The sequence below is a fragment of the Pongo abelii genome, chromosome 6 (genome assembly GCF_028885655.2).
Source record: "Pongo abelii isolate AG06213 chromosome 6, NHGRI_mPonAbe1-v2.0_pri, whole genome shotgun sequence".
NCBI classification, from domain to species: domain Eukaryota; kingdom Metazoa; phylum Chordata; class Mammalia; order Primates; family Hominidae; genus Pongo; species Pongo abelii.
The window spans coordinates 57,133,290-57,146,690 of record NC_071991.2 but is presented as its reverse complement, the minus strand read 5'-3'; the positions used below and the strand labels follow the sequence as shown (position 1 = coordinate 57,146,690).

The 13,401-nt window shown below is 44.1% G+C and overlaps 1 protein-coding gene across 3 annotated transcripts in view; it reads right to left on the bottom strand.

The window, feature by feature from the left end:
- JAZF1 (JAZF zinc finger 1) overlaps positions 1-13,401 on the bottom strand; it is a 354,117-nt gene that overhangs the window by 181,352 nt on the left and 159,364 nt on the right. Inside the window, exon 1 of one of the 3 annotated variants that reach the window (XM_063725473.1) lies at positions 4,519-4,600. Within the exon in view, the coding sequence (XP_063581543.1) occupies positions 4,519-4,585 (67 nt within the window). The 5' untranslated portion in view covers positions 4,586-4,600. 3 annotated transcript variants of the gene reach the window in all.

Genomic DNA, 13,401 nt, shown 5'->3' with positions numbered 1-13,401 from the left:
GAACAGAAGTAAACAGGAAACTATGTTCTCTGAAAACACAGTCTGTTATTGGTAAGGGAGTGGCATAAAGACGGTGGGCTCACCCACTCAACAAGGATTAACCCTTACATTTGCAGAGAGCAGTGATTTAAAGTGCGGTCCTGGACCAGCAGCCCCCAGGATCCTGCCAAATTCTCAGCTCCTGTCACTCCCCAGACCCAGCAAATGCAGAAAGTGTGTATGTGTGTGTGTGTGTGTGTGTGTGTGTAGGGGTAGGGGGCAGTGCAACCTACATTTTAACAAGTCCCATGCTAAAAATTCTGAAGCAGCTCAAGTTTGAGAGCTACTGACAGAGCATCAGAGTCCTCGAAGCACCTCGGCATAGCTTTTCTTGGGCAAGTCCAATAACCACGTGGAAAAGATGGTATCATTCCATTTTAAACATTAGGGAACTGAACTGAGACAACCAAGATAAGCTTAAGGAGGCATAGTGGCTAAATGTTAATACAGGATCCTGGAACAGAAAAAATGACATTAGGGGAAAACTAAGAAATCTGAATAAAGAATAGCCAACAATGCATCAATTTGGTTCATTAATTGTAACAAACAGACTATACTAATGTAAGACATTAATAATAGGGAAAACTGGGCATGGGAATATATAAGAACTATACTATCTTTGCGATTTTTTCTAAAATAAAAAGTTTGTTTAAAACAATTAGGGAACTAACGCTCTGAGATACATGTTAAAGCAAGATGCTAAATACACAATGGGTGCCTATGGCATTATTTTCTGTATGTTTAAAATATTTATGAAGTATTTTATAATAAATTATACAATACTTTGAAACTGTAAAATCTATACATACTCAGACACTGTTTTGTCTTTTCTCCGGAAAAGGACTGGCATGTGTTTAGATAAGGATGCTGTGCTTGCAGCAGGCCTGAAACACACCCTCGTCCCAGCAGAGGCTGTGGATCCTTTTTGTGCAAGCCCTCTTTGTATTGTCAGCTCTGGCACCACGAAGGGGACCTGCCCATGCTCAGGATCGTCCCTGAAAATAACTGCTGCGATGAAGATGCTCTGGGTCCCACCTGCTCCCCAGGCTCCACGTCCCTGCCTCTCCCCTCACACCCACCACAGGCCTGGGCATCTCATCATGCTTATAACCCCACAAGGCCCTCATCTCAGCTAGGCCTACTCTAACACTAGCTGCTCCTCCTCCAGACGGTGACGGCATTTTAATGAGGGCACTATAGAGCCTCCGAGCCCTGCAGGAGTGAACTGCAAGCTGAAAGCTGCCGGTGCCTTCAGACCAAGCCAGTTGGCCATTTCCCTCTGCCTTTCTTTGCTGCAGACTGGACTGCCCTTGGTCAGAGGTAAAACCCATGCCCCTCGCTCCAGTGGCTTCTGATGGAGCAATGCCTCTGAGGCCAGCCTGGAGCTCTTGATGATGCATCAAGTCACTTACTTACCTCTTTCTTTTCCAACCTCTGAGGGAGTTAAAAACAGGTGGTGAAACCAACAGAATGGGGATTCAGAGGAAAGAGAGCTAAGAGGCCTGAACAACCCATAAACTGAATTTTAATCCCTAGAATAGTGGGACATTCACGGCTGCCCGCATGTTTCTGAGGCTGGCTATTTTCGCTCTGCTGTTTTAATGCCAAAACCAAGGAATGTGTGTGGCAGCCAGCCTTCCCCTGACACCTTTGCCTTGGGTCTCACCCAGACCAAATGAGTGAGGATGAGGGGACAGGGGCCAAGGGGGCATTGTTTGTGAGTTCAAGAAACAACACTGAAAGCTTACTGGTTTGTTTTCTAGACCAAATACATCACCCTCATGTACCTGCTGGCTCCCCCTGCCCTTACTCATGCCATTATGCCATTTTTGACTGCTCTCCCTCCACTCCTCAGTGGAGTCAAACACAATCCCTCCCTAAAGGGCCTGTTGAAGTCCAAAAGGCAGCCCAGGGGATCGTTTTCTGCTTTCTTTTGTATCATTCATCAACCAATATTTATTGAAGACCTACTATGTGCCAAGTACTGTTCTAGGCACTAGAAATATGGCAGTGAACGAAAAAAAAAGAGGATTTACATTCTGGGAAGGACAAGGGTCAATAAGGACACCACTAAATATACATTGTTATGTGTACTATGTCAGATGGTAACTTCCAGGAAGAGAAACAGAACAGGGGAAGGGATGAAAGTGACAGCCATCCTACTCTCTTCACTGACACTTAGGTCTAAGTATGCCATTATCTGGCCGGGCCCAGTGGCCCACACCTATAATTCCAGCACTTCGGGAGGCTGAGGCAGGTGGATCACCCGAGGTCAGGAGTTCGAGATCAGCCTGACCAATATGGTGAAACCCCATCTCTACTAAAAATACAAAAATTAGCCGGGCATGGTGGTGGGCGCCTGTAATCCCAACTACTCAGGAGGCTAAGGCAGGAGAATTGCTTGAACCTGGGAGGCAGAGGTTACAGTGAGCTGAGATCACGCCACTGTACTCCAGCCTAGGCGACAGCGAGACTCCATTTCAGAAAAAAAAAAAAAAAGCCATTATTTAACTCAGTTAATGTTTCGTTTCCTCTTCAGCTAGATCCTCTACGTTCTCAAACAATAAGGGCTGTTTTCGGCTTCTTCCAGCATAGGATTGTACACACTGTCGCCGTTCAACCAATTCTGTTGAACAAAAAAACTTATACAGCTGATTCATATTTTAGAAACACAGACCTTCTGGGTGCAAAGGGAAGTCAGGAGATGAATTAATCCATGTGGAACTGCAGGCAGTCAGTCAACCATTCCACACCTATTTTCCAGCAGCCATGTCCTAGGCACATGAGTGCAGTACTGGCCAGATACTTGTGGGCTCACCAGTCCTGCCCTCGTGATGTGTACATTTTGGTGAAAAAGACCAGCAAATGATAAGCAATTACTTCTTTGTTTTTGTTGTTTGTTTGTTTGAGACAGAGTCTCGTTCTGTTGCCCAGGCTAGAGACAGAGTCTCGTTCTGTTGCCCAGGCTGGAGTGCAGTGGCACGATCTCGGTTCACTGCAACCTCCGCCTCCGGGGTTCAAGCGATTCTTGTGTCTCAGCCTTCCAGGTAGCTGGGATTACAGGTGCCTGCCACTACACCTGGCTAATTTTTTGTAATTTTAGTAGAGACAGGGTTTCACCATGTTGGTCAGTCTGGTCTCGAACTGATCTCGGGTGATCCGCCCACCTCAGCCTCCCAAAGTGGATAAGCAATTACCTCTATGAAGGAAACGGGCAGGGAGATGAAAAGGAGAAAAGCAGCACAGAGGATAGGAAAAGGCTTTCCACAGAGATGATGTTCCAGCCAAGACAGGAAGGGGGAGAAGGAGCCAGCGAGGCCAAGGGCAGGATGGGGGTGGGCAAGGATACTGAGAAGCAGCTCCTGGAGGAGGAGTCGGCCAGGGCACAGGCCTGGAGGCGGAAATGTGCTGGGTGCATGGCCACAGAATCCAGTTAGTGTGGGGATGAGGCTGGGGAGGCAGGAGCCAGCTTTCATAGGCCCTTGTGGGCCACCGTCGGGAGTGTGGGTTTCATTCTAGTGCAATGGAAAGACACAGGAGAGTCTAAGCAGGAGAGAACACAAGATTTCTATTTTAAGAGGATCCCTCTGAAAAGACAGCCCCAGAATCAGGGTGACTACATGTCACACTTTGCCAGGGACAGTGCCACTTTATACCTGTTGTCCTAGCATCATTATTAATAGCACCCCATTTCACTCTCCAAAGTGTTGCAGATTAAGGGAAAAATTATAACGTCATCCTATCCAGAACCCATTATTATAACTAACATGATTCACTGTTCTGAGAAACCTGATATGCTCTGTACCAGTCACATCCCCCCAAATACAGCAGAGGCTGAATACAACATATTCTATGGTGGGAAATTAAGCCTGTCCTCCAGCATCGCAATTATAAAACGGTTCTACTGTGTTCTGGTGGGGTTTTTTTGAAAGACGGGATGAAGAGAAAATTCTGTAAACTTGGCTCCATGATGTATTCCACGTTTTATAGCTGCTGCGAGGGGAAAACTCTCCCACAGATCAAATCTAAAATTTTCCTGGTTCAGCTGGAGTCTGTCCTCACTTGATATGGACAAAAAGGGCCAGTCACTGCTGTCTGTGCAGAGATCCTGAGAGTCCTGTTCTTGAAGAAGCCTGCCAAAGTCACCTCTGAGCAGCTCCAGGTTACATAAGCCCTATTTCTCTAACCTCTCCTCTCAGGTCTTATTTTTCAAATGTTCAGTCATCCTTGTGGCTCCTCTGTTTATCCCTGCCAAGTTCTTCACACTGACACAGTACTTCTAAAGTTATACTCCAGAAGCCCTCTGCTATTTTCCCTACCAAATCTTTCCAGAAGCCTCAAAGCCATTCTCCTCTGCATCTAAGCCATGGGCCAGGAAACTAGAACCAGTGCTGACAAGCCACACTGTACCTCCTGCCTTGCTTCCACCTGTCCTCCTTGGACCAGACCACCTAAAGAGAGGATTAAGCATAATCTTACCGTGTCTGGGGGACAAAGGCACGTAGGGGTGCCAACCTCTGTCGGCTTGGATTATGCCCCTTCTCATATTCCATCTTAGAATCTCAGAATGTTGGGGTAAACGCGACCTTAGCAACACTCTTTTCATTTGGTAGATTTATTGAAGGCTGATCCTACAAACTGCTCATAGATGGGACAGAACTCACCCTGGACCATGGTCCTTCCCCTCCGCTTTGCTGCCCCACCATCCACTTCATGGAAATGTTACCATCCTCTGATTGATTTATATTGAGCTGAATTTACATGTCTTTTCCTACCCCCCTCCTTGACTTTATTTAGCTTCTTAAGGGCAAATAATATATTTAATAGGTCTCTGTATTATTCACAACATGGCATCTTCCATGTAGCCAGGTCTCTGGGGAGATATTTGCTGAACAAACTCCTGAATGGATTCTTAAGGCTCCTCCTTGCTTTATGATAGAGACAAGAGTAACACTCCCAGGCTTTTGGGGGTCACAGGCTCTGGGACAAACAGACCTGACTCCAAATCCAGGCTATGCCACTAGTTTCCAGGCTATGCCACTAGTTTACCAGCTAGTAGTTAACTAGTTGTAGGAAAGGTATTATAATTCATCTTTCTTCATCAGAATAATGGGTGCAATATACCTACCTCTTTCTGAGGGCTACAAAAGCCTACCTATGTTGCACATAAATGCCTCAACAGACACATGTTCTGCCCTGAACACCACTTCTCCCTCTTTTGCTTGCTGTGCTCAGCTATTTTCCCAGCTATTTTCCCTATAGGTTAAGCTTTTACCAAAAAAGAAAAAAACATCCTAATAGTGCTGTTCTTACCAGAGATATCATTTTGTCCTCATGCTGAACTACTTAAAACCCTCCTTAGATAAGAGAGAAAACTATACTGTAACTTATATCCTTTTGCAAATTTTTAAAGTAGAGTGCTGAGATAACACCAAAATGGGGGAATTCCTAAGGTGACTTGGGACATAAGTAGGAGTAAGGAAAGTATTTAAGCTTAGAGAGAAAACAAAGAGAAGCCTTCTGATGAGGTGTGAGCCCATGGAAAACGGCACAGGGAAAATGAATCGGAAATGCAGCCTGTGGGGTAACACTGCTGCAGAAGGAAACAAGCAAGGAGAGCCAGCACCTCCACGGTGCCCCCTCCTCCTGACTCAGAAGCAGGAGTTGAAGCCTATGACCCCTAGGACTGATCCCATACTGACATCTTGTGGTTACAAGTGTCATGACACTTACGTGGTCTCATGGCAGGCATGGACATGCATATTCGTACCACAACCATGTCTTCATTTCGCAGCATTTCAAAAGCATCAAACGTTTTCTCAACCCCAAGTTCCCTGTTCTCAGTAGAGGTAGAAGTGAGTGAACAAACTGCTGATGAATGTGACACTGGCATTTGTCCCTCCCAACTGCATCCATGCTAGTGGCTGAAGCCTCTGCAGCCTTGGCTGAGCATCTCTTCTCCAGCACCCAAGGCTTCTTTAGGAGAATTACCGAAACTCACTGGTTGTTTTAAAAGTGAAATGAAAACTGCAGCTGCTCAGAGCTTTCAAATACCAACCGAACCACTCCCTCATGAAGTCTAAGGGAGGAAGTCAGGAAATAGAAAAGTAACCTGGTTCTTTGGAATTTCAAAATTAAATTTCTCTTCACAACCATACCCCGGAGCTATTCAGTAATGGAGGTGCGCCAGAAACCCTCCATCTTGCAGAATCCCAGATGGTCCTGAGTGCCTGCTGCATTCAAAGCACCTGGGGGATACTAGTGCACCTCAGAGGGCCCACGGTCCAACAAGAGATGGGCAGGACCCCATCACTGTGAAGTAAAGGAAGAGTGGTGAGGGGCAGATACGGGCCGAGAGAGTTCTGGCAGGAGACACCAGGAAAGGCTCCCATGGGAGAGCAGCATTTTTTTTCTTTCAGGATGATCAGTGTGGGGCAAATAAAGCTGTGCACGAAGGCATTTAGAGCAGGTGGTTAAAGTCACAGGCCTTAGGAATCAGACAAAACAGGATTTACGCCCAGGCCTATCACTTCCTAACTGTCCATCTGAACGTGGTGATCTGTGAGCTCTCAAAACCTCGTTTTCTTCCTCTGAAAAGCAGGGATGAAAATTCTGACTTCATGTTGGAGTTGTGAGGAATGAGTAAAATAATGTGTAGAAGTGATGACTCGGCACACACTAAGGACACACACCAGTTGCGAACAGCTGGAGGAGCAGCAGGAGCGCAGCGACGGGCAGGAAAGGCCACCACCGCCTGCGGAAGTCAGGGGCAGGTGAGGACAGTGTGGACATAGGACAAACAAAGATGTGGTGGGGCAGGGTCGGAGGACAGAGGCACTGGACACTAGGCAGGGCCGCCTGACCAGCTCTTGCTCCTCTCTGCTCTCCCAATGCATTACGTGACTCTTCACTTGGTTTCTTTTTGCCTCTTTATATCCTCTCTCCCCAGGGATGTTATTTTGGCTTTCTGGAGACAAGGGCCCACAGTTCATCACCACGGGTCCAGCAGAAGGCCCAGGTGCTAGAGCAGACACTCACTGAGCATTTGGCCTGGGCTCTGACTGTGCTGGGTCACTTTCAGCAAATTAACTAACCTCTGTTAGAAGGCAGGTTTCTCTTCAGTAAAATTCAAACAAAGAAACAATACTTGCCTCTTTTGGTTGCTGTGAAGATTAAATGAGAAAATGCAAGTGAATGGACAAATGACTGGGAAAAGGCTCAATAAAAGATAACTGCTATGAGAGCCGCACCTGCTAGAGTCCTAGCTGCCAACTTCACAGAAAGCACTGAAGACTGTTTTCTATGAAACCCAGTCTCAAAGACCTAAGGATATGCTCAGATAAATCAGAGAGCATCGAACAATATTGTTACAACAATATTTTCTAAGAGATTTGTTAAGAAAATTGGGTTTTTATCTGAATTTCTCCATATTATGTAACTTTCCTACTTCTTAAGCATAGCTTTCAAAAACACACCATGGCAGCACTGCCCTTAACTGCTTTTCCAGACAAAATCTTTTCAAATTTCCACCAAAAGAATGCAGTTGGCACCACCTTTTCCTGACCGTCCTAACAAATGGATAAACTTTGCTGCAATGAGACAGTTTAGAGCAACATCTGCTCCTACCTGCCAACAAAGTTCAGCTGTGGCTTCTGACACTAAATAGGGCATGAAAATCTCTTCCTTTAAAAAATAATAACATTTATACTTTTTTTGTTGATCAAAAATAACAGATGACTATAGAAAAAGTGGAAAATCTAGAAAATTATAAAAAACAAGTTACCCACAATCAACTATCCAAACATAGTTCAGGCTGTGCATTTTACTATATCCTTTCTATCCTCTTAGTCTTCTTTGCATATATATTTTTAAAATGGAGTCAGTCTTATCTTTTCACTTATTATACCTGAAGATTTTGTTTAATATTTCACTTTGTTGTTGTTGTTTTTGTTGTTCTTTGTTTGTTTTGAGACGGAGTCTCTGTCGTCCAGGCTGGAGTGCAACGGCATGATCTTGGCTCACTGCAACCTCCGCCACCCAGGTTCAAGTGATTCTTGTGCCTCAGCCTCCCGAGTAGCTGGGATTACAGGCACGTGCCACCTTATTTCACTTTGTAAAAAATTACCAAATTACATAAAGCTGTGCTGGATGTCAGGCAGTACTGAAAGAGATGTGAGGTGAAGTCTTTATTCTCTAGAGGTCGGTGCTTCGTAAGGATACAAGACAAACCCACAGGAAAAACAAATAATGGTATACAATAATGATGGTATACAAGAATTACTTAAGACAGGGGTAGTACAAACAACAATGTCTGTGAGGTTCACACCTAGATGAGATTACCATGGCCTAGAATGGCCTTGCAAGGACTTCATAAAGGAAGACAGAAACGAGTCCAGCCGTGAAGCATTGTAGTTCTATAGGAAATTTTGAAGTGATAATGACTAATTTACCTCCCTTTCTCCAACATACCGAAGGACAGATTCACTGAAGTCATTTCCCTTGCTAAGCCTTTGCTCTTATGGACAAAGCTGAGCTCCCACAAAAGCTGTTTTTCAAGTATCATAAATGAGGATGTAAGTAATTCGAAACAATTTTCCAATTATGCTTGCATTCATGAGGAAAACTAAGGTTTTAAGAGAAAATAAAAAAGGTTATCTGGAGAATTAGAAGTGAATTCTGAAATTCCAGATTCCTGGTGTCTAAATAACACATAATACAAAAATTAGCAAGAATCTACTCCACACATGATATTGAAACTTGGAACCACTTATCAGCCAAGCTTAATTCCTGGGACAGACCTTCCTGCTTAACCTGTATTCATCCACTCATCCATTTAGGAAATACTGTTAAGTATTTTAGAATGTGTGTTAATGAGTCCAGCACTGGGCTAGGCGCTAAGGTAAAGTGAACCATATGGACAGGTTCCTGCCCTCATGGAGTGGACAGTTTTAGCAAGAGAGAGGCTGACAGGTAGACAGACAATGACAACCCAATGTAATAAATGCTTGGTAAATTAAGCTACCTTAAGGACTTATAGATGCTATGGATATAAATGCTTCATTAAGAAATGAGCACCTAGAAAAAAACACTATATTAACATACACTTGGAAAATTAGGAAAGTCTTCTTAGAATAGATAACATTTAAATTTAAGGAAGAAGAGCAGAAAGTCAGGAGCGGCAGTAAAAGAAATATCTAGGGCTGGGCACAGTGGCTCATGCCTGACATGCTAGCACTTTGGGAGGCCAAGGTGGGAAGATTGCTTGAGGTCAGGACTTCAAGACCAGCCTGGGCAGCACAGCAAGACCCTATCTCTAAAAAAAAATTAAAATAAAAAATTTAAATATGAATATGGTGGCACCACCTGTAGTCCCAGCTACTCAGGAGGCTGAGGCGGAAGGACTGCTTAAGCCCACGAGGTTGAGGCTGCAGTGAGATGTAATCACGCCACCACATTCCAGTCTGGGTGATAGAACAAGACTCTGTCACAAAAAGAAAAAAAGAGAGAGAGATGTCTAAGAAGAGAGGACAACATATTAAAAGTTCTAAGGGAGAGAAAAAAACATGGTGAAAAAGTGGAAAGAAGATATTCAGAATGACTGGGTTCGAGGGTGGAGAAGGGAGGATTTTGGTGAGCTAGAGGTATGCACATACATAACCAGGTGTGGGCATGTGTGTATACACACATACTCATTTAGACCTCAAAGCAATCCTCCCATAATTATCATCATTTTGAAGATGAGGAAAAAGGTATGAGAACACTAGTTGGTGATAAACAATAAGTAGTCAAAGGACCCTGAAGGGAAGAGGCACATGATGAATTTTGCATCTCTGGCAAAATACCAATGATGCAGTGTAGAGAATCCTTTGGAAGTTAGGAAGTGATGATAAAATCTTTATTAAGCTTCCCAGAGAGATTAAAGGGCTCACTTTCTGTCATCTGACATGCCATGCCCTGAGCCTGCAACTTGAGAGATCATGAAATGTAGACAGAACCTTTTCCTTCAAGGAGTTTATAATCTACCAGGGGCAACAAGCATATTGGGACACGGGGTGCTCTCTGTAGTGCTTGACAAGGATTCCATAGACCAACTACTTTCAAAAGCACCATGACCAGCAGAATCATAGACTGAGGTTCCTTCTTTGAAAGACAGCCAAGCTTCTTGCAGGAAGAGAAAGCCCTGACCACAGGGAAACAGTGACCACAGCTACAGCCCCAGCTCTTCTCTGGGTCTGACAAACTCAGGACAATGGTTCTGTTCCCTAACACCTTTCTATAATCCCCAATCCTAACCTGGTGACCCACCAACAATGTCCACATGGTACCGTGGGTGTCCAGGGCTGTTCCTGGCTTAGTCACACTCTTCCCCTCTTGGGGTTTAGCTACTTTGTCACCTCCCTGCTGGAGAAATGCCACTTACCAACGATAGTGTTAAAGAACATTTGTCCTCATACTTAACAACAATCCAGTCAACCGTTTATTCTACTTTCTTCAAAGCTATGAGTAAGAAAGAGAAATTAAACTAAAATTTTCAGTGTAGGTAATAGGTTCTCCATACAGCAACATCGTATCTAAATCCATACAACCACCACCATGAGAAAAAGATGTGTTTGTCCTCACAAAACATGAAAACACGGGAAAAGGTAAATTGACTTGCTTTGGTCCACATGGCTAATTAAGGGCAGAAGCAGGCTTCAAACCCAGTTCTGACTCCAAGGCCAGCCTCATTCTACTATATTATTTAATTCTTCAGAAGTAAAATAGGTCATTTAAAAACATACTATCTTTCTCAAGTTGGCAGTTAATGTGTTTGCTACAGAAGATTGGTCAAGAAACCAATCAGGGGTTTAAAATCCGACTTTGAAATTATATCCTCAACTCTTAAACCTTCATTTATGGTTTGGTGGTGTATTTAGTCTTGTCAATATGGCCCTTGCAGCAGCAGATGTTGGACTGATGTGAGATGGAAAGATTTTTGGCCAGGTTTCTGAAACCCTAAATTCTAGACCAGCTTTCCATAGTGAATACAGGTTCATGAGAGCTAGGGCGGAGCTGGGGTTACTCTAGCCAAATGCACACTGTTATTATTCAGAGCCTTGGCACCAAACTTTGCCAAGGTGCTGATAAATCAGGGTAGGTTATATGTCAATTAATTATAAGTAGAGGATCATATAATTCTTTGTCCAAACCATTGGGACACAGTGAAAGGAAGTGTTATTAATAATGACAACAGGACAAATGTGTAATCCAGGTCTGGCCATGGCAAACCAACACTTATGGTCACCCTGGTCATAAGAAGCCCCTTTACTTTCTAGCTTAAGGCCTAGGTTACAGGAAGTCTAGAGGCCCCACTGGGTCTGGCTGCCCAGGCTCACACCCTCATCTTGTTGCTAATAGCAACAAGTAACTTCTAAAGATGAATCTAAGGAAAAATGCTCCACAGGAATAAAAGCTACAAAAGTATTCTTCTCTAAAGCCCAAAGTTAGCCCAAACCATCTACCCTAAACCTTGGGGCAGGGTAGGCTGCAGTGGAGGAAGTCTGTTTTTCTTACTACAATATCCTTCTCAAAAGAGGACTAAAAGAATAAGAGAATGTAGTACAGACACAAGAGCTCTGAGCCTTTTGTGCACCAAACTGACAGTCCCTGGCACTTGTGGCCCAGTAATAGCCCTGATTTTGAACCTGTTCCAGCTGCTTTCCCCCTCAAGGCTCAGGTTCCTCTGGGTGACTGCAATGCTTCTAACGTATGTACAAAATGAATGTTGAAAATGCATTCCCCCTAGAATGTGCTACTCATAAGAATTCCTTGGTGTAGGGGAATCTAACCAGTGGTGCAGGTATCATTTGTGTAACTATCTAAAGTACCATGCAAAGGCTATTTTTTCATGTTTATAAAAATAGATAGACCCAATTTCTTGCCCCTAACACAGAACTCTATACCCAGTAGTCATTTACTAAATGTTCTCTCAACTGAATAGGACCTAGTTAAGTATTCCTGAAGCCGCCGGCACTGGAGAGGGGAGCCAGCACCTCCTTACTGGTGAGTGGTCAGGAGATGTCCGCAGAATGGCTTACACCACAAAACTTACTGTACCCTTTACCTCGGTTTTCCACTGCATCAGGTCAGAAACTTATTTGATTTGCTGCCCCAAGTGGGCTTCACACCTTCCCTCCTATTCGCCAGTGTGTCTTTTTCCATTACCCGTGTTTAAAAACAGACTCTTTAATTTATGGGCATTTAGGGCTGGTGAAAGTCTCCAAGCTCTGGGCTCACCACAGACTCAGGCCCCTAAATGGTAACAGCTGAGCTGGCTTGTCAGAAGGGGTGAGGCCCCTTCTCCCGTCCCTGGAGAAACAGCCTGAATGAACAGACGTACTGACCCCAGCCCCATGCCGGTCTCAGGGGCTGCCCCAAAGTGGCTCACTTGGGGATAAAGGTTGTTGCTTCCATGGTGAAGAAGAAAATCTTTATTTGTGCCTGGAGAGTAGGAAAAAGTGGTTCCTAATGGTGGCCCTGGCCTGTTTCTGATCTCTCACAAGGGATGAAACATTGATAAGGACAGTCCTTTATTTGTGGGTTATGTTCTTGTTTGGTTATTAAAATACCCTTTCTTTTGTGAAATAATGTGGGACAGTAGGTGACATTTTAAAATGTCTTTCATTGGCAAAATAAAGAGTTACCATTGGCATGTTGATAAAGTTTTTTGGTAAAATTCTACTGCCCCATGAAATGCAAAAATCTGGGAAACACTTCCTTAGACTCCATGCCAAGGCTTCTGAAGAGCAGAGAAATGGGAACGTGGGTCGGGAGAGTGGGGAGAGCACTCTCATCTCAGAACTCCAATCTGCTGGCTGCAACATAAACATTAAATAACTAATGGGGATGGCAACAAAGCTATCTTCATCACCTAGTCCAGGCCAGGCTGGGTACTTATATTATCTCAGTTAATCCTCACAATTACCCTGCAAAACAGACACTATATTTTCCATTTTATAGCTAAACGTGCAGCTATGTACCATCAACAAGTAGCTGTGGAAGGCTGGGATTCAGCCCCGATGGCTGTTTCTTTCCCTGATGCACGGGGTATGCAGTGGGGAAACAGGGCTATCAGCTTCACTGAACAGCAAAACAGAACTTTTGAATTAATCAGAGTTGTGAAGGGACCCATTTCTGAATAGAGCCTATTACATTCTAAAACCCAGACGGCCATGAAGACATTATAATGGAAGTTTGTCTATTCTCTGTATTTTTTAATTGGTTTATTTGAAAGTTTGGTCTCAGGAACTGCTCTGCAAGGTTCTGGAAATGACTTAATCAAAACAAGCCCAAGTTCAATATGAAACAAGCAACCTGTCTTCT